Source organism: Bison bison, unplaced genomic scaffold (genome assembly GCF_000754665.1).
Source record: "Bison bison bison isolate TAMUID 2011002044 unplaced genomic scaffold, Bison_UMD1.0 scf7180017864172, whole genome shotgun sequence".
NCBI classification, from domain to species: domain Eukaryota; kingdom Metazoa; phylum Chordata; class Mammalia; order Artiodactyla; family Bovidae; genus Bison; species Bison bison.
The window spans coordinates 1,880,559-1,901,862 of record NW_011494744.1 but is presented as its reverse complement, the minus strand read 5'-3'; the positions used below and the strand labels follow the sequence as shown (position 1 = coordinate 1,901,862).

Below are 21,304 nucleotides of genomic sequence, written 5' to 3'. Positions count from 1 at the left end.
AAAAGAGTTGGACATGGCTTAGTGACTAAACAACAGCAAAAATAGCACTGGATTTGGTCTGGATTCATGTGCCGGATCTGTCTGTGGCTTACTATGGGCGAGTGACTTACCCTGTTTGGGCATTTGTGCCTTATTTGTCTAATGAGAATTTTGAATTAAATAATCTCTAATATCTCTACTAATTATACTGAACTATTCTAAATGGATTCATAGTTAAAAGGATATTTGGCTTTGCTTGTAGGGTATATCCCACGGTATTTTAGGATTAAATTTGTTAGGAATTGTATTCATTGGTTTGTGTATTATTTGTCATTAAAAGAACTATCACTAAGGCAGAAGCCACATGGAAAATTTAAATGTGGTAACTTAGAAATCCCATAACTTATTTTGTAGTAGTCTCTTGGTTGTTTGTGTATATACTTATTTTTTCCTAACTTAAGTATAATTTTCAATTAAAATAGTTTTAAAAGATATAAAATTATCTTTCAAATAACTTGAGTTACTATTTTCAGTGGAAATACCAAGTGAGAAAAGTAAGACTGAACATACATGCAAAAATATCTATTTTTGCAGATAGCTGTGCTAATTTAACTAGTACCCTTTGGCTAAAATAAGAACATAGTCATTTTATCTTTAATGTCATTAAAATAAATTCTTATTGAAATGTCTTTGAAGTAGTTAATATTGTTCAATTATTGTGCAAAGCATTAATTGAAAGTGAGTTATCTCTTCCATGTTTATAAAGTGATTTTAAAGAATGGCAGCTCTTTACTTGATTTTTGTAGTCCTCCTAATTTAGTCCCTACATTTGGAAAGGTTGAACTTACCAGTTTTAGAGAGACTGCTCTCTGCAAATGTCTTTACTACCAACTTTTTGTAAGCTGCTTTTTGCTGGAGGTACCTAAGAATAAATGTTCATTTATGGCTTTATCATTTACCTCCTGTTTAATGGACACTGTGCCATGTGCTAGTTTTTCCATCTCTACTGTCAAGGAACTTGTAGCCAAGAGAGGAATAGATAAAATAAACGGGAAATTACAATTCATAGAAGTTGACCATGCTAAGGATTAAGACAAGTAGAATGGAAAAAAAGCTGTAATTCTGTAGTATAAAGTATCAGTGGCAAGGTAATAAAGTACAAGAGATAAAGATCAAAAAATAAAGTAGAAACAGCCAGACTATAAATAGACCTTCTATACAGTGTTAGGAAGTTTAGCCTTTACTCTGACAGCTATAGGAAGTCACCCCCAGTCTTCAAGTAGTAAATACTTAATCGGATTTGTGTTTTAGAAAGATCTCTGTGACTAGTGTGTGGAGAATGGATAGGAGAAGAGTAAGGTGGGGAGACTAGCTTGGGGATTGTTTTGGTAATTTTGGCAAGAGAAATTGGTGACCTGAGTGGGAGTTATAGCTGTGGAATTTGATTTGAGATATTTAAGAGATAAGAATGACAGAAGTTGATTATCATTTGCTTATTTGGGATGATGAAGATAGAGGGGCAAGTATGCTAGCCAGGGTTCTGCATTGGATGGTGGAAGCATTCACTAATATAGGAAATAAAAGAGTAGCAGATTTAGAAAGAAGGGATGATTATTTCACTTTGAGATCTGTTGAGAATGTCTCAAATGTTACAGCTAAATGGACGTGTTCAGTGGTATCTTAATACACACATTTGGACTTCAGGAGAAAGATTGGGCCGAGATTGTGGATTTGGGAGATATTGGCTCTCACATGATGAGAGTAGGTGAGATTATCCAAAAACAGTATGTATGGTAAGAAGAAAAGAAGGTATAGGATAGAACCATACCTAGAGGAGGAGATATAGAGAAGGTAGAGAAATAAAAGGAAAACCAGTATAGGTCACAGATACCAAAAAAGGAAAGGTCATTTAAGAAGCAGGAGGCCCATTGTGTCAGACTCTTCAGATAAATCAGTTAACACGAAAAGTTCGTTCAATTCAGTTCAGTTCACTCACTCAGTCATATTCAACTCTTTGCGACCCCATGGACTGCAGCATGCCAGGGCTCCCTGTCCATCACCAACTCCCGGAGCTTGCTCAGACTCATGTCCATCAAGCCGGTGATGCCATCCAACCATCTCATCCTGTGTCGTCCCCTTCTCCTCGCTCAAACTCATGTCCATCAAGCCGGTGATGCCATCCAACCTTCTCATCCTGTGTCGTCCCCTTCTCCTCCTGCTTTCAATCTTTTCCAGCATCAGGAGCTTTTCCAAGGCCAAAGTATTAGGAGTTTCAGCTTCAGCATCAGTTCTTTCAGTGAATATTCAGGACTGATTTTCTTTAGGATGGACTGGTTGGATCTCCTGACAGTCCAAGGGACTCTGAAGAGTCTTCTCCAACACTGCAGTTCAAAAGCATCGATTCTTCAGTGCTCAGCCTTCTTTATAGTTCAAATCTCACATCCGTACATGACTACTGGAAAACCATAGCTTTGACTAGATGGACCTTTGTTGGCAAAGTAATGTCTCTGCTTTTTAATATGCTGTCTAGGTTGGTCATAGCTTTCCCTCCAAGGAGCAAGTGTCTTTTAATTTCATGGATGCAGTTGCCACCTGCAGTGATTTTGGAGCCCCCCAAAATAAAGTCTCTCACTGTTTCCATTGTTTCCCCATCTATTTGCCATGAAGTGATGGGACCAGATGATCTTAGTTTTCTGAATGTTGAGTTTTAAGACAACTTTTTCACTCTCCTCTTTCACTTTCATCAAGAGGCTTGTTAGCTCTTCTTCACCTTCTGCCATTAGGGTGGTGTCATCTGCATATCTGAGGTTATTGATATATCTCCTGGCAGTCTTGATTCCAGCTTGTGCTTCATCCAGCCCGGCATTTCACATGGATTTAACATTTACTAGGTCATTGGTGACCTTGGTGAGAGTACTTTCAATGATGTAAACTAAGTTGCAATTCATGTGAAGATAAAAGTAAAGATTAGATTTCATAAAGTGTAAATAGAGGGCTCTTAGTAAAAATCCTCAAGAGTTTTACCTTTTAGGGCTGAGAATTTGCTAGTGGATGTTGGCTGTTAAGGCATTTTAACCAAGAAGCACACTGTAAACCATTAGCTGCATTCTGGTGTTTGATGGTATACAGGCCAGAAAGCTGCTGTAAGGTATTCTAAGAGTTATGGAATGAAATGGGTACCTTCTTGAATTGACATCAATTCAAACAAATGAAGGGAGTCTTAGAATTATTTGATGACACTAAGCCAGGAACCTGGCCCATAACTTTCACAACAAACTGACTCTTGTATTATGGCTGCAAAGAAACAGGTAGTTATGTATCTTCTGTAGGATACTTATCATCAGAACACGTAGAGGTATTGTTATCTGCTTTCTGTGCTTGTTAGCAGTCTGATAATATGATTTAAGAAACAGATAAATTGCCGTATTTTTTCTTCAGAAATATTTTGGTTCTCCTTAAAATCTAAAAAATAACATTGAAATATAACAGTAGACTTTAAAATGCAGGTATTAACTATTAATTCAGATGTGAAGTAAATTTAATTTTTACATTTTTGAGGTGTTTAGGATATCTTTTTCTAAAATTTCAGAAATAATATCAACTTCTTTTTTCTTCCAACAGCAACCTTTCCCAAAGAAATTGCCCATGTCTCAGTCAGTGCCTCATATTTATATTCAAGTTAAAGAATTTATTTATGCCAGCCTTAAATTTTCAGAGTCACTACACCGGAGGTAAGTTTACTAATGAGAAATGTATCTTTTTCAAAGCTATTTTTGTGAAACATTATTTGGTTTATAGGCCATGACTCTTTATTGGACTAGTACCTTGTTGGAAGGCTTATATATTTTAGTAGAAGGAAAGTTTTAGTTGTTCAGTTGTGTCTGACCCCATAGACTGTAGCCCGCCAGGCTCCTCTGTCCATGGAATTCTCCAGGCAAGAATACTGGAATGGGTTGCCATTCCCTTCTCCAGGGGATGTTCCCAACCCAGGGATTGAACCCAGGTCTCCCACATTGCATGCAGATTCTTAATCATCTAAGCCACCAGGCAAGCCCATTTTAGTGGCATTTAGGGTTGTTTTTTTTTAGTCGCTTCAGTCATGTCCGACTCTGCGACCCCATAGATGGCAGCCCACCAGGCTCCCCCGTCCCTGGGATTCTCCAGGCAAGAACACTGGAGTGGGTTGCCATTTCCTTCTCCAATGCATGAAAGTGAAAAGTCAAAGTGAAGTCGCTCAGTTGTGTCCGACTCTCAGCGACCTCATGGACTGCAGCCTACCAGGCTCCTCCGTCCATGGGATTTTGTAGGCAAGAGTACTAGGGTGGGGTGCCATTGCCTTCTCCGGACATTTAGGGTTAGGTTGATATAAATTTGATGGTACATATTTTTTGACATTTCATTATGTAAATCTTCAAATATATATAAAAGTAGAGGTAATAGGAAAAGAAACTCCTGTATTTTCAGCATTTTGATTTAACCATAATAAATGCTTTTTCCATAATAAGCTGTTTTATTTGCTGAATTATTTTAAATCAAACTCTAGAAATAATGGCATTTTATCCCTCACTACTTAGGTGTTTCTAAAAACAATAAGGACATTTCATTGTTTAACACACTTAACAAAATTAATACTATTCCATAGTATCTGTTCTCTAGCCCATATCAGTAGTTTCTAAATTGTCACCCAAATGTCTGTTTTTAGCTAGTATGTTTGAATCAGGGACTAAATAAAGTTCTCACCTTATGTTTGTTGTTAAATCTGTTTTACCAGTATCTCTTCTATTTTTTCTCTAGTTGTTTAGATCTTATTTATTTTAGTTTCTCTCTTGCTCAGGTTACCAATGGCTAAATAATATTCCTTTATTTCACTGACTTGTCAAAAAGCTAATATTCTTAATAGTTTTTACTTGAGTAGGCTTAAAGTGAAGATTCAAACAAAATCAGTGAGAATTAATAAATAATGCTATGAAAGTGTTACTAAGTCGTGTCCAAATCTTTGCGACCCCATGTACTACAGTACAGAGCCCACCAGCGTCCTCTGTCCATGGGGTTCTCCAGGTGAGAATACTGTAGTGGGTTGCCATTCCCTTCTCCAGAGGATCTGCCTGACCCAGAGATTGAACCTGTTCTCCTGCATTGTAGGCAGATTCTTTACCATCTGAGCCACTATATCTACCTAAAGAATGCAATAGCAAATTGGTATCATGCTCAGTAATGGAGAGCAACAAACATCTATTGGTTCCTATAACCAAATTAATTATATAGGAAAGAGAATACCGTTTAACTGGTGTGATGAAGGCAATACCCAACATTTATAGATATGGGAAATGTGATATCCTTGTTTTGCACATAAGGAAACTGAGACTCAAAGAGGCTATATCATCCTCATCCAGAATGACCCAGCTAGTATGAGATGTGTCATAAAGGAGCAGTTCTTCTGACTCCCAAATTAGTGAAAATATCTGGCTACCTAGATGGACCCTGCATTATAGTCATATAATATATTTGTAATTGGGAATGCTCTGGAGGAGAGAGTGGTGATGCTAGCTTTCATGTCTTCCTTTTTGAAATCCACTTTTCTGAATTCATATACTTAATAGCAATAATCATTTTCAGTATGGACCTCTTCTGAATTTTAAGTCATAAAAAGGCATGAAGGCAGTTCAAATAAATAGGTATTTTTCAGGCCAAAACAGTGAGGCCAATGACAGTTGTTTTTTTCTTGTTGTATGTGTGTCTCTTATGGTAAGCTACCACTATTTTGGATTTAAACAATGTGTAAATAAATAGTAAATAAAATGTGTGTTCTGCCAGGGTAAAAGAGTTACCTGATTTTAGGTTTCATACTGCTTTTTTCTTGTGCATAGGGATTCTTTAAAAGATTTCTTAATTTTTGTTCTGAGAGAATATGAGTTAGAGAGCAAAGGAAAGGAAAGGAATACAAATACCTAATACATAGCACTCTGTAGTGTGTGTTTCTCACAAGCCAATGACTCTCAAAGTATAGTCCCCAGACCAGCAGCCTTAGCATCACATGGGAAAATGCTGGAAATGCAACCTTAGACCTACTGATGGAGAAGGCAATGACACCCCACTCCAGTACTCTCGCCTGGAAAATCCCATGGATGGAGGAGCCTGGTGGGCTGCAGTCCATGGGGTCGCTAAGATTCGGACACGACTGAGCGACTTCACTTTGACTTTTCACTTTCATGCATTGGAGAAGGAAATGGCAACCCACTCCAGTGTTCTTGCCTGGAGAATCCCAGGAACAGGGGAGCCTGGTGGGCTGCTGTCTATGGGGTCGCACAGAGTTGGACACGACTGAAGTGACTTAGCAGCAGCAGCAGCAGCAGCAGACCTACTGAATTAGAAACTGAGGATGGGACCCTTGGCTTCACTCAAGTTCTCTGGGGGATTCTGATGTGCTCTAAGAACCACTGCCTCATCATACTCTACTAGCCTCTTATACTGTAGTTTCTAAAGATATGTTTTAAAGACATTAGCTTATAACTGCAATCATAAAACTAACTAGAAGTAACGTATTCTCTGAACTGTACAACATAACACACTGTTATCATTCAGCATTGGAAAACAATGGATACAAATGAGTATTCATTGAAACAGAATGACAAACTTTTTACAAACTTTTTTACAATGGTAGTTTTCAATAGTGGAGCTCTAATGGTCTGAGAGCTGCCAAAATTTATACCTATTTTTTTTCCTTTTATTTTTCCATTTAAAAGTTCTAATCTAAAAGAGGCAGTATAGTGTAGTAGTTAAGACCATAAGCTTCAGACTTACATCTTAGTTTGAGTCTTGATGCTGACACACTGTAGTAGGACCTTGGGCAATCAAATTGTAGTTTCCTCATTTATAAAATGAGAGAAATAACTCATAGTTTATTTTAAGAATTAAATGAAGTGATGTATGTATATAGAGCACTCAGTGTAGCTTGGCGCATGGTAGGCACATAAGGCATAAAACAGGATGGATTACTACAGTATCAGATGTGGGACTAGAGCTGGGAGTGTTTATATTTTATTTGCAGGCTTTGGGGAACTGTTGAAGTATTTTAAACTAAAAAATGACATGACTGGAGGAATATTTTAGAAAGTTTACTCTGGCCTCAATGTGTATGGTAGTTTGGAGGGGATGAAGAAATAGTCATGTTGAAGTGATAAAGGCAGTGGCTCAAGACAGATGAAGAAAGACTTGAAGTAGTCAGAATCAGTAGTGGTGAAAAGGAACAAACATATAAAAAGTGTTTAGGAATATTATTTACAATAGTCAGGACATGGAAGCAACCTAAATGTCCATCAACAGAGGAGTGGATAAAGAAGATACGGTGCATATATATAATGAAATATTACTCAGCCATAAAAGGAAGAAAGCAGTGGCATTTGCAGCAACATGGATAGTCCTAGAAACTGTCATACAGAGTGAAGTAAGTCAGAAAAAGAAAGACAAATACCATACAACACTGCTTATATATGGAATCTAGAAAAATAATTCAGATGAGCTTACTTGCAAAGCTGAAATACAGGCATAGATTACAAAACAAAGTTATGGTTACCACTGGCAGAAGTGGGGGGTGGGATGAATTGGGAGATTGGGTTTGACATATATACCTGCATGTATGTTCAGTCACTCAGTCGTGTCTGACTCTTGCTACCTACCACATGGACTGTAGCCTGCCAGGCTCCTCTGTCCATGGGATTATCCCAGCAAGAATGCTGGAGTGGGTTGCCATTTCCTTTTCCAGGGGATCTTCTTAACCCAGGGGTCGAACCTACATCTCCTTCAGCTCCTGCATTGGCAGGCAGATTGTTTACCACTGAACCATCTGACTTATATACACTATATATCTAAATATCTAAAATATCTAAAAAGAGCACTGGGTTTCCCTGGTAGCTCAGTGGTAAAGCATCTGCCTGCCAGTGCAGGAGCCACAGGAGATGCGGGTTCGATCCCTGGGTCAGGAAGATCCTATGGAAAAGGAAATGGCGGCCCACTCCAGTATTCTTGCTTGGGAAATTGCATGAACAGAGAAGCCTGGTAGGCTACGGTCCATGGGGTCACAAAGAGGTGGACACAACTTAGCGACTAAAACAATACAGTGTTTCATTCTCAGGTTTTTTTGTGCTATCTTTTGAACTTGAAAACCTAAATTATAGTAACTAAATCACCTATTAGCTTTACTGTCTGTCATGTGAATTTGTTCCAGAATGAAGACTATAAAAAACTTGCATTTCAACTCCCAATTCACTATTTGGGGATAGAAAGAACTTCATATAACAAAATGCTAACAAAATGTTTGCATTTACTATTTTAATTCAAAACACAAAGTGTATTACAAAACATATATTTTGATTGCTCAAATCAAATGATTCTTTCATATCTAGTGATTTCCTTGTTTTTGTCATATCATTTGATATGTCTTTTTTTCCCCCATATCACTTTGTAGTAGAGATTCAGAATGTCAATGAGAAATGTTTCATGCTATAAAAGATAGTTATCTATGCAAGTTTCTCTCATTGTCAATATCACAAGTCACACATTTTATGAATCAGTGTAGTTAACAAGCTATTTTTAGAAATATATAATCAATTTGGTAGTGATTCTGATACCATGGGGCTTCCCTTGTGGCTCAGCTGTTAAAGAATCCGCCTGCAATGTGGGAGACCTGGATTCAATCCCTGGGTTGGGAAGATCTCCTGGAGAAGGGAAAGGCTACCCATTCCATTCTTCTGGCCTGGAGAATTCCATGGACTGTATAGTCTCCAGGCCAGAAGACTGGAATGGGTAGCCTTTCCCTTCTCCAGGAGGAGATATATAGTCCCTGGGGACTGTATAGTCCCCAGGACTGTGTAGTTCATGGGGTCACAAAGAGTCAGACACGACTGAGTGACTTTTCACTTTCATTTTCACTGATACCATAACAACAGATCATGATTCCAGATTGACTTTAGATGGACTGTTTAGCATTATTTTATATTCATTAACTGAATGCCATCAGCTACATTATTTGATTCAGAGATTTTTATTGCACTCCTGAGTTTGCACAATTTATAACTGTCTTTGATTCACCTGAATTGTTTCATATGAATAATTTTCCATGTATAAAGTGAATTTTTATCAATTTAATATCATGATTTTAGATATTCTTTGGGTTTTTTAATATTCTTTGGTTTTTTTGTTTTAATTATGCTCTTGGTAGATGGCGCTTTTGTGGTATTTATGATAAATCTGTGCATATCAGATTTGTCTTTATCTTAAATGCATGTATGAAATTATCCATATAAGAATTATCTAGTAAAACTCATTCAGTATAATTAATAGAAAGGCATTGCACACACACATACACACACACTCAAAAAAGTGTTTAGGGGCCCTAAAATTAGAGTATTTATGAATAATTGGATGACAAAGTTAAGGGACAAAAAAGAATTTGACTTACACTTGGGTGGACTTAACTTTGTTTATATACACTCAAATTGATTCTGGTTATAGTTACCTTTGAAAACAACGATGCATACATTCATTTTTTACTTTGGGGTAAAGTATGCAAGTGAAAAGGAGAAAAAAGGAGTATCTCAACAGTCATCCTACAACTTGGCTCAAATGTTATATTGTAGAATTATTCTTGAAGCTGCAATCCTGAATTTATAAACTGGTCCTCCTCATTTTTCCTTTAAATATATATTACTTTAACACTGGGTATCATGTATAATATGTATATCCTGACAAGTATTTTTTATTATCTAATCTAATCTGTTGATTCCTGAAATACAGGACTGATACTTAGTTAAGATATTGTTAATTGGTAGGAAGTATAGAAATTTAGCATCTTAGAATTAACTTTTATTTTGTTTCTTTACAGAGGAGAGGCAGTGGATTTCTATTGTTATTTGATTTTTTTACAGCATTTGTAATACCAAAGATAAAAGCCATTAGTCACAATATTATGTGTAATTTTCCCAAAAGCTTCCCTACTTCCCCTTCAGTTCTGACTCTTTTTACCTATGAACTCCTAGTATTCTAAAAGGTAAATGTTGTATATTAATGCTACAGCAGGAAACATTGTCTAGTTTTTCCTTCTCTTCTTGATAAAAATATTGTCATTTTGTTACTTCAGTATTCAGTTCTCATTAACTCTTATACTGTGTTATTCATCTTGCAGGGCATTTATGCTTACGTTTTTAAAAAATTAGCTTTACTAAGTACATTGCCTATTTTCATTTTGTTAATGAAGTAATAACTACCTCAGAATACAGAAACAGCATAGTTAATATGAAAGTATATAAATTTATTCTTGATTATCAGCTTTCTGACATGTATTTTTATTTAAAAAATTTATATCTGTGACCTAAAATTGAGCTACTGGCGTTGCTTTTTTTTTTTAATTTGTCAGTAAAAGAGTTATAGAAAATAACTTTGTGTGTTTAAAGCTCTTTTATTATGTTTAAACATTTTGCAGTTAAATTTTTAGAACAAGGAGATGCTTTAGAGCTCTTATAGTAAAAATGTTTGGGTTTCTTTTTATATGTGAATAAAAGCAGGGCCAGTGATGAAATGACTTCATGAAGAAACTCCAAAGTCTCAGTTATTTGGTTGCAGAGGAAACATCTGGATCTAATATGACCTTTAAGAAATTTTCAGCTTTCATAAAAGGTTAAGCTGTAGCATAATTTAGGAGATTCATTGTATATTAAGATTTAATTACTGTGAAATGCTATTTAAAAATTAGGAAGAGTTCAAGTTATAATCTCAAAAGACAAGGAGTTAAGGGAAAAATTGGCTCAGTTAGGATAAAAGCCTTGTGGGGGAAATCCTGGTGATTGTTGGGTAAATCTTACCAGTACCAATAGGCCATAGGTGCTGATAGGTTTTCTTTCTCTGCTTTTACTTATGGAAGAAAAAGACGTGTTGATTCAGCATTCAAGGAAGTTCAGGGGAAATAAAAGACATTATCTGTCATGGATAACTTTTCATCTGAAAAGGATGCTATACAGGGTGTCTTTAAGCATAATTTTGAGTGTGTCAGAAAAGAAACCAGAGGAGTTGGCAACCACCTCCTTTTTATCAGCGTGAGTACGTTGCTTGTTCTAGGGACACTATTGATAGATTAGAGTTTTCTGTTAGTTTGCTGCTGTGTAACCCTGAATCCCTACTGAAATTATATACATTGCCTGGGCAGTCTTGGCTTTAGATAAAAAGAATCAGAGAGACATAGTCTCCTCAGGTCTGCCAGAATTAGAGTTGGCAGAAATTGAAGAATACCTGCATTAAAATGGAGAACATTAGGATAGTAGTGAAAATTACCTGTGATTTATCAAATCATGCTCTATTTGCATATTTAAAATAAATATTAATATAAACTAGTAAATATTTGTGCTTCGTAGATTTGTAAGAGTAATATTTTAATAAAAAGTAAAAGGGTGCTAAAATTAAAATGTTAGACTGTATTTGAGTCAGTGAGTCTCAGTTGGGGCAGTTTTTTCCCCCAAGGTATATCTGATACCATCTAGAGACATTTTGGGTTGTCACGACTAGGGGAAAGAATGCTACCTGCATCAGGCGGATGGAGGCCAGGGATGCTGCTACGCATCTTTCAATGGTACAAGACAGCCCTACAACAAAGAACTGTCTAGCCTGTATGTATGTCAGTAGTGCTAAGACTGTGAAAACTTGATCTAGGACACAGCTTAATTGTTTTGGTTATGCGGCTGTATACCAAAAAAATATATCACTATTTACTTAAATTAAAGGCCTAGTGGTTAGAAGAAAATAGTCTTTTTAGTCCTTTTTTAGCAATGTTTAGGATGCTAAGAAACATAAGGTTAGTTCCTCCCTCTCCCAAATTAAAACTAGTGTAAGGCAGTTAATTTCTTTAAATCTTTAAAAAAAGAAACTCAGTGGAAATGGATAGCTTAGTTATATTAAAATTGAATCTAGCAATTAATTATATCCAGACAGTTCACATCAATTTGTATTTTAAAAATAATTTTAACTATAGTGTATATAAAGTGTCTTTATATACACATATATAAAGTGTCATTGGCTGTCACACAGTGGAGTCATAATTTAAGAAGTTTTATTTCCTTATACTAAGTACCCTATGGTTTTACTGTAACAGTTAATTGAATACAATTAAATTTTTCTATAAATGAACATTTTCATTTATGGCAAGTATCCTTTTTATGAAACTAAGTTGAATTGAAATATGTGAGTTAATAAATATGAATGATTGTAATTCATATAACAATATTAAAAAATTGGAGCAAGTTACTTTAGTAAATTGCATTAAATTATTTAGGAAACTAACTATAACCCTTGTGGAAAGCTTAATGATATCAACCTTTGTTTTCAGCTCAACAGAAATAGATGATATGCTTAGAAAATCTACAAATCTGCTGCTGACCAGAACTTTGAGTAGCTGTTTACTGAATCTTATTAAAAAACCTCATATAGGTTTGACAGAGGTAGGTTAAAAAGATATTTATAGCTAAATGTTTCATTGTATGAAACAATTATTATAAATTTATTGCTGAACATCATCCCATAAAACTAACTTTTCATTTTAAATTTATTGATAGAAGTGGATTTGTTTTAAAACAAAAGTCTCATTGTAAATTCAAGTGATATGAGGGAAAAGGGTTTACATGGAGAATAGTGGGTAGTTGAAGATGTTAGAAGATATATGGAGATTTATGTTTGTCAGACTTTACATGAAGTGAAAATACTCTTTTTTAACTTTGTGAATGTATAAAATCTGAAAAAGTATCTTGAAAAGTTATTTGAAATTAATTGATAGACTATTTTTTTTAATGATAGCATTCATAAGCAGTATTTGTAGCAGGCTTTTGATACCAGATAATCAGTTGTATTAATTGCTATAATTTCTGCTATAATTATGCAGAAATGGTGCAGTTGCTGAAAGTAATAATCCTATTTTTAAAAATGTAATGACTTTGTATATACATGTAACCTGCATTTTACTGAAGATATTTTCTATTTTCTAGCTAGTGCAAATCATCATAAATACCACACACCTAGAACAAGCCTGCAAATACCTTGAGGACTTTATAACTAATATTACAAATATTTCTCAAGAAACTGTCCATACCACAAGACTTTATGGACTTTCTACTTTTAAGGTATGTAAAAATCTGACCAAAAGTTTTTATTTCAGTCACTGTAAGCAGACATTTTGGAGACGGCAATGGCACCCCACTCCAGTACTCTTGCCTGGAAAATCCCATGGACAGAGGAGCCTGGTAGGCTGCAGTCCATGGGGTCGCTAGGAGTTGGACACAACTGAGCGACTTCACTTTCACTTGTCAGTTTCATGCATTGGAGACGAAAATGGCAACCCACTCCGGTGTTCTTGCCTGGAGAATCCCAGGGACAGGGGAACCTGGAGGGTTTCCGTCTATGGGGTCGCACAGAGTTGGACACGACTGAAGCGATTTAGCAGCAGCAGCAGCAGTCGCTTGGTCATATCCGACTTTTTTGTGACCTCATGGACCATAGCCAGCCAGGTTCCTCTCTCCATGGGATTTCCCAGGCAAGAATACTAGAGTGGGTTGCCATTTCCTTCTCCAGGGAATCTTCCAGATGCAGGGATCAAACCCATGTCCCTTGCATCTCTTTCATTGGCATGTGGATTCTTTACCACTGTGCCACCTGGGAAGTCATGATAAATTACCCAGTTTATCCCTTAAGATCATAGTATAATCACTTATATTTTAGAAATTCAGAATACTTGTATTTAGATATAACTAACGTTAACAGTAATCAGACTTTGAAAGTGTTAAGTCAGGAGAAGACCCTTAGTTTCCTAAAATTAGCAGCCTGAGCCCCAGATGTGCTCCTCTGATGATTCTTGAGCACATGTAGTCATCCTGATCCATAAGACACAAATGCAGATGATATCTGAGTGGACAAAACAGGCATTCATTTATTCAGTTTTGAACTGTGGTGTTGGAGAAGACTCTTGAGAGTCCCTTGGACTGTAAGGAGAGCAAACCAGTCAATCCTAAAGGAAATCAATCCTAAATATTCATTGGAGGGACTGATGCCGACGCTGAAGCTCCAATACTTTGGCTACATGATACGAAGAACTGACTCACTGGAAAAGCCCCTGATTCTGGGAAAGGGTGAAGGTAGGAGGAGAAGGGGATGACAGAGGATGAGATGACTGGATGGCATTACCGACTCAATGGACATGAGTTTGAGCAAGCTCCAGAAGAAGGTGAAGGACAGGGAAGCCTGGCATGCTGCAGTCTAGGGGTCACAAAGAGTTGGACTTGACTGAGTGAACAGCAGCAAATAGTACAATAATTGCAAGCATATACTCTGGAGTTAGACTACTGTGTGACTTTGCCACATTCTTTCATTTTAATGACTCCTGGGTTTATCATCTATAAAATTAGAGTAGTAATATATTATCTGTGTCATACAGTTATTATGAGGATTAAAGGGGATACTTAGCGCAGTGCCATTTGTTGTACATGATCTGTGCTCCGAGCGCTCTGTTAGGTGCTGAAAATAGAGAAATAAATCCCTGCCTTCAAGGAGCTCAGGAGGGAAAACTGTAAAAATACACTTGAAAATATGATATAATAAGTACCATAATATAGAAGGAGATTCCACAAGTTTATGAACATTTATTTATCCACAGGCTGATTGATTCTTTGCTTCAATGTTAGATTTTATACAATCCTCTTTCTTTATTGTTTTCTGTCCTTATGTCCATGTGTTACTCATATGCTGTCAAGAAGGGATTTACTGGGGACTGGAATTGTAAGCATATTTAACGATTCGCATTATATTTAATAGGCTAACCCTATACTCTGATTAAAACATGAAATGCATTGATCAAGGGATCGTCAAGCAATTTTTATTACCAGTTGTAAGTCAGAGTGCCACAGATACTGGAACATGATGCTTTAGATTAAGGAATCCTGGAACTACATACACTTTTCAGAATCATCCTGTTGGGAGGAAATTTAGAAGTGTTAGCTCTGGTCCATATTGCCAGTGGTCCTTAAGTTGTAGATATTTAGCTGAAAGTACAACTGTCATAAGATATACTCCTTGACTTTTCTTGGAAATCAGGAAATCAAGTTCAGCTTGTACAAATAGTAGAGCATCCTTATTTTTTATTGTTTATTTTTTATTTTCACACAGAACTTAGGAAACCGTTTCTGTTTGATGATATAAAAACAAGAGCTATTTCAAGCTCAATATATGAAGATTAAGTGTTCTTCAGTTCTGCCTTTAATCTGTTTCAAGAGGAATTATTTATCTTAAACTGTGATACAAGAAAGCAATTCAACAGGGAGAATTGGTAAATCAATATTAAAGTGAATTCCTGAGGGAGATTGGGGGAATTTCCATTCATAGTGAGTAGTCTGTAGATGATTAAAGTACAGTTTTGATTACAGACATTAGCATGGATTGCTTAGTTAACCTCTTCAGCCTAATTCTTTTCAGTCCAATGGCCTGATCAAGCATATTCCTATTACGTTACTTAATGATTATAGAAATAAGCACTTGTATGCATGGTCCTTTTACCCATACATCCATTACCCATACTCCAAAATCCCACATATGCATATACAAAGTGCGTGATTTTATATATTTGTTTACTTTATGAAATACTGTGTAGACTGTCTCGTTAGCTTGCCTTTCATTGTACTAAATCTGTGAGTGATAAAGTAAATGGTTCCTGCCCTTCAGCAGTACTGCAGTTTTTTTTAAATTAACGTGGACCCACACTGAGAGTTACTTGAAGCTAATATAAGACTTCTAACTAGAAAGATTTGCATCAGAACAGAGGGGAAAGCGGGAATAGCATTCCCCTTTTAATCTGTGTAGTAGAGGAATGGCCCAATTCTTTCTCTTTGGCTTCAGAGCTCTCTAACTTTGCTCCATGAAGCATTTCCAACCTGCCGCCCTGAAGAGTTCTTTCCTTTTGAGTCCTGGCAGTGATTGCAGGTGTAAGTGCCTAGAAAGTATATACTTGTGATCTTCATCAGTTTGCCTTTTTTAATCTGTTGATGAGTATGTAGCAAATTTTTTTTTTATTATGGCTAAAGTGATAGTGGTAAATTATCTTTGATTAAGGACTTGAAATTTTCCTCCTGTGGAGCAAGGGCATGGTACATGGACTCTAAAAAACACTTAAAAAAATAACATTCATATATAAACATATACAATTTATACAGGCACTAATTATAAATAGATATAGCTCAATTAAAAAATGAACACAGGCTTCCATTTTTCCAGTCTGGCATGTAAAGAGCTAGGAAGTTGTCACTCTGTCCTGACAAGTGAAAAGCTGAGAAGATTGTGAAAATATCAACAACTCTTCCTTGATCTTTCAGAGAAGTGAAATCACAGACCACACTGCTGCCACCAAAATTGGAGTAATAGGCAAATACAGAGAATGACAACTTAGGAAAACCTAAAGTAGAATTGAGTGTCCATAGTCCCTCCATCTTTTAATTTTTAACTCCGCTTTTTGTAGTTTGGGCCTCGTGTTCAGCCTATAATGGCAGCTGTAGGTTTTCTTCTCTAGTAGCAAAATAGCTGCGAGGTCACAATTTTAAACCTTATATCCTCATGCTCTATCAATCTAAAAGCAGATAGCTAGCTGCTGTGGAACTCCCTGTGAGTTAAGAGGATGATCAGCTCATCAGTATCCATCCTTGGCACTAGATAGAGATTCAGTTCTCTCCAGACCAAATAGAGCTGTGAATGGGGGCAGAGTGATTTTTCCAAAATATATTTGCAGACTTTTCCAAGAAGGGAGAAAAGATAGTAGATGATAAATCATAGATGTTTACTAAAATTTTCAGTGATATTACTACTTATCTTTTATTTAAAACACATATGCTTGTAGTCTATGAGGACTAGCATGGAGTTTGTGCATATATCTGTTTAAAATAGTTCTTTGAGTGATTTTGTAGCACATCTGTGGTCAAGAACCGCTGATAGTATGATATCACTTAATTTTTGTACGTTGAAATTAAAAAGTTAAGTTATGTGAGATATGTTTCTGCCTCCAGAGGGCACTATTTCTTTAACAAGCAGTGTGTGTGTGTGCGTGTGTGTGTGTGTGCGTGCGCGTGCGCGTACGTGTGCGCACGCGCACATACACACATGTGCCTGCGTGCACTCATTCATGTCCAACTCTTTGGGACCCCCGCCAGGCTCCTCTGTCCATGAAATTCCCCAGGCAAGAATACTGGAGTAGGTTGTCATTTCCTACTCCAGGGAATCTTCCTGACCCAGGGATCATACCTGCATCTCTTAACACCTCCTGCATTGGCAGGCAGATTCTTTACTACTGTGCTACCTGGGAAGTCCCTTAAGAAGCAAAGAAGAAATTAGTTGCTTTGTTTATAAGCTGATTCATTTAAAATTTAATTTAGGAGTTAGTTGATGTGTTCTTGACTTTCTAATCAGATCATAAGGATTGAGAGTGTTTTGGTTTCACCTGTAGTACTACTCTCTCAGAAGTCCAAACTGATTTTCCTAACAGTCTCGTAAGTGATAATTAGTGATCATTTTTTTAGAAATATCTTACCAAATAACTCAGTGTATTCTAGTGTATAAATACAAAAAAAAGATATAATGAAATCTTTTTGTGTGCTTCTTTCCTTCTATTCTTTTTCTTTTTTTTTTAAGATTTTTTTGATGTGGACCTTTTTTTTTTTAAAAAAAAAGCCTTTACTGAATTTGTAACAATACTGCTTCTGTTTTATGTTTTGGTTTTTTGGCCAGAGGCATGTGGGATCTTAGTTCCCCAACCATGTATCGAACTCAGGCCTCTGCTTGGGGAGCTCAGAGTCTTAACCATTGGACCACCAGGGAAGTCCCTCAGCCTGCTTTGTTTTATTCCTCTGATGAAAGTGAAAATGTTCTTCACTCAGTTGTGTCCGACTCTTCACAACCTCATGGACTGTAGGCTGCCAAGCTCCTCTGTCCATGGAGTTCTCCACGCAAGAATACTGGAGTGGGTAGCCATTCCCTTCTTCAGGGGATCTTCCCAACCCAAGGGATTGAACTTCAGTAGTGTGCAGAAGGAAATGGCAACCCACTCCAGTATTCTTGCCTGGAGAATCCCAGGGACGGGGGAGCCTGGTGGGCTGCCGTCTATGGGGTCGCACAGAGTCGGACATGACTGAAGTGACTTAGCAGCAGCAGCAGCACTAATCATGTTTTGTAGTATTGATTCTCTTCCTGAATTGTGAGATCCTTGAGGGTGAAAGATGTCTCAGTGTCTTTATACTGCTTTAATTCATAGGACATGATACAAATACCTTAGGTTAAGTTGTGTTCAAATGTATGTGACTGATAATGGTGAGTGATACTTAGGTCTCCTCTTAGTCAAGACATGAATTTAAATAGTATTAGGTTTTTGTGTGTGTGTGTTTTGCTTTTTGGCCATGATGCATGGTTTGTGGGATAATAGTTCCCTGACCAGAAATTGAACCTGTGTCCTCAGCAGTGAAAGCATGGAGTCTCAACCATTGGACCACCAGGGGATTTCCAATAAGTATTAGTTTTGCCAGAAATATCCATTCCATTGTAGTCAGAGATCATACTTTGTATGATATCAGTCTTTTAAAGCCCCAGTGCTAGCTTTTTGGCACCAGGGACTTTTTTCATGAAAGACAGCTTTTCCACAGGTGGGGACGGGGTGAAGTGGGAGGTGGACAATTTTAGGTTCACATCTGTTCACTTCCTGCTAGATGGCCTGGTTGGGGAACCTTGCTTTAAAGGTTTGTTCTATGACCTAACATTTGCTCTGTTGTGGATAGTGTCCCTTGTTCATTTGGGACTGATGCACGGTCTGCTAACGTTGAATGTTCAATAGATGTCTGTTAGGCCTAGTTGGTTTATATTGTTGATCAAATTTTTGTCTTCTGCCTGCTCAGATGTGCTGTTGAACTCCTGGAGTGATTTTTTTGTTTGTTTCATTTATTGTATTTTTCAACTACAGAATTTCTATTCGGTTCTTTATTTTCAAGTAGTTTCTATCTCTTTATACTTAATTTTGTCAGGTATTGTTCTCATATTTTCCTTTAGTTCTTTGATTATTTTAAAGACTGATTTAAAACCTTTGTCTTATAAGTCCAGTGTCTCATACTTTCTTGTTTCTTTGTGCAACTTTCAAATTTTATTGAAATCTGGACATTTAAGATAATGTAACATGGATGGATCTAGAGATTGTCATACTGAGTGAAGTAAGTCAGACACAGATAAATACCATACGATATCACATATATGTGAAACCTTAAAAGCAGGTACAAATGAACTTATTTACAAAACAGAAGTAGAATCACAGATGTGGAAAACAAACTTATGGTTATCAGGGGATAAGTGGGGGAGAGAGAAACTGGGAGATTGAGATTGACATATTGATTGAGATTGACATATGCACACTCCGATAGATAACTAATTAGAACCTACTCTATAGCATAGGGAACTCTACTCAATATTCTGTAATGGCCTATATGGGAAAAGAATCTTAAAAAAGAGTGGATATGTATGTATAACTGATTTACTTTGCTGTACATCTGAAACTAACACAACATTGTAAATCAATTATATGCCAAAGAAAATTAAAAATAAAGTCGTATTGTAATGTGGCAATTCTGATAATCAGATTCTCCTTTCTCCCCAAGGTTTGTTGTTTCTTCCTGGTAGATGGTTGGTTGTTTCATGACTTTTCTGAATTAATTCTGTAAAGTCTGTATTTTTTGTCATCTGTGGCCACTGAAGTCTCTGCTTAGTTAGCTTAGTGACCAGCTAATGATTGGACACAGATTTCCATAAAAATCTGGAACCAATCAGTCTCCCAGTCTTTTTGAGGGACTCTCTGTATTTATTGGGGCATGCCTTCAGCAATCAGGCATTTGACACCTCTGCGTTAACCTTCACGTCCTTCTTACACAGAACTTCAGGGTCAGCTATAAATGAGAGCTTAGAGCTTTCTCAGGTCTTTCTGGAGTATGTTCACAGCCCTACACGTGTACACAGTCTTCTAGCTTCCCAGGAATACGTCAGAGCTTTTCAAAGCCATCTATGGACATTTCATTCCCAAGTTTTTCCTTTTAAGCTTTTTGGTTCGCTTAGTGTGTACCCTAGTTGTTATCTGCCACCTAAAGTGTCTGTGATGTTACGCAATTGCCTCTAATTGTTTTTAACAAATGCTCCCAGGAAAAAGCCTTTTTGCTCTCGACAATCCTGTTTTTAGGTCATGTAAAGGACATCTCTGCAAGTGGAGTCTTCCAGGCAATCACCAGATAGATCAAATAATGATAATTCTCTGGGAATATGGCTTTAAAGGAGTGCCAACTCATTCTGTCCCTGCTGTGTTCGCTGACAGGCCAACACAGGTTTTTACCACTGATGTGGGTCAAACATGAGATGACAAGGGTGAACATCAACATTCTAGAAATCAGTGAACTGAACATTCTAGGAATCAAGATGGACTTGAATGGGTGAATTTAACTCAGATGACGATTATATCTACTACAGTGGGCAGGAATCCCTTAGAAGATATGGAGTAGCCATCATAGTCAACAAAAGAGTACGAAATGCAGTACTTGGATGCAATCTCAAAAATGACAGAATGATCTCTGTTTGTTTCCAAGGCAAACCATTCAATATCATGGTAATCCAAGTCTATGCCCCGACCAGTAATGCTGAAGAAGCTGAACAGTTCTATGAACCCTACAAAACCTTCTAGAACTAACACCCAAAAAAGATGTCATTTTCATTATAAGGGACTGGAATACAAAAGTAGGATGTCAAGAAACACCTGGAATAACAGGCAAATTTGGCCTTGGAGTACAGAATGAAGCAGGGCAAAGGCTAATAGAGTTCTGCCAAGAGAACACACTGGTCGTAGCAAACACCCTCTTCCAACAACACAAGAGAAGACCCTACACATGGACATCACCAGATGGTCAACACCGAAATCAGATTGATTATATTCTTTGCAGCCAAAGATGGAGAAGCTCTATACAGTCAGCAAAAATAAGACCGGGAACTAACTGTGGCTTGAATCATGAACTCCTTATTGCCAAATTCAGACTGAAATTGAAGAAAGTGGACAAAACCACTAGACCATTCAGGTATGACCTAAATCAAATGCCTTACAGTGGAAGTGAGAAATAGATTTAAGGGACTAGATCTGATAGACACAGTGCCTGATGAACTATGGAATGAGGTTCGTGACATTGTACAGGAGACAGGAATCAACAACATCCCCAAGAAAAAGAAATGCAAAAAAGCAAAATGGCTG

The 21,304-nt window shown here is 37.0% G+C and overlaps 1 protein-coding gene across 4 annotated transcripts in view; it reads left to right on the top strand.

The window, feature by feature from the left end:
• The window catches only part of EXOC6 (exocyst complex component 6), a 194,042-nt gene that overhangs the window by 88,734 nt on the left and 84,004 nt on the right, over positions 1 to 21,304 (top strand). For all 4 annotated transcript variants that reach the window (XM_010842197.1, XM_010842194.1, XM_010842196.1 and 1 more), the window contains exons 15-17: positions 3,601 to 3,710; positions 12,350 to 12,461; positions 13,002 to 13,136. In XM_010842197.1, the coding sequence (XP_010840499.1) occupies positions 3,601 to 3,710; positions 12,350 to 12,461; positions 13,002 to 13,136 (357 nt within the window). The remainder of the gene's footprint in view (positions 1 to 3,600; positions 3,711 to 12,349; positions 12,462 to 13,001; positions 13,137 to 21,304) is intronic.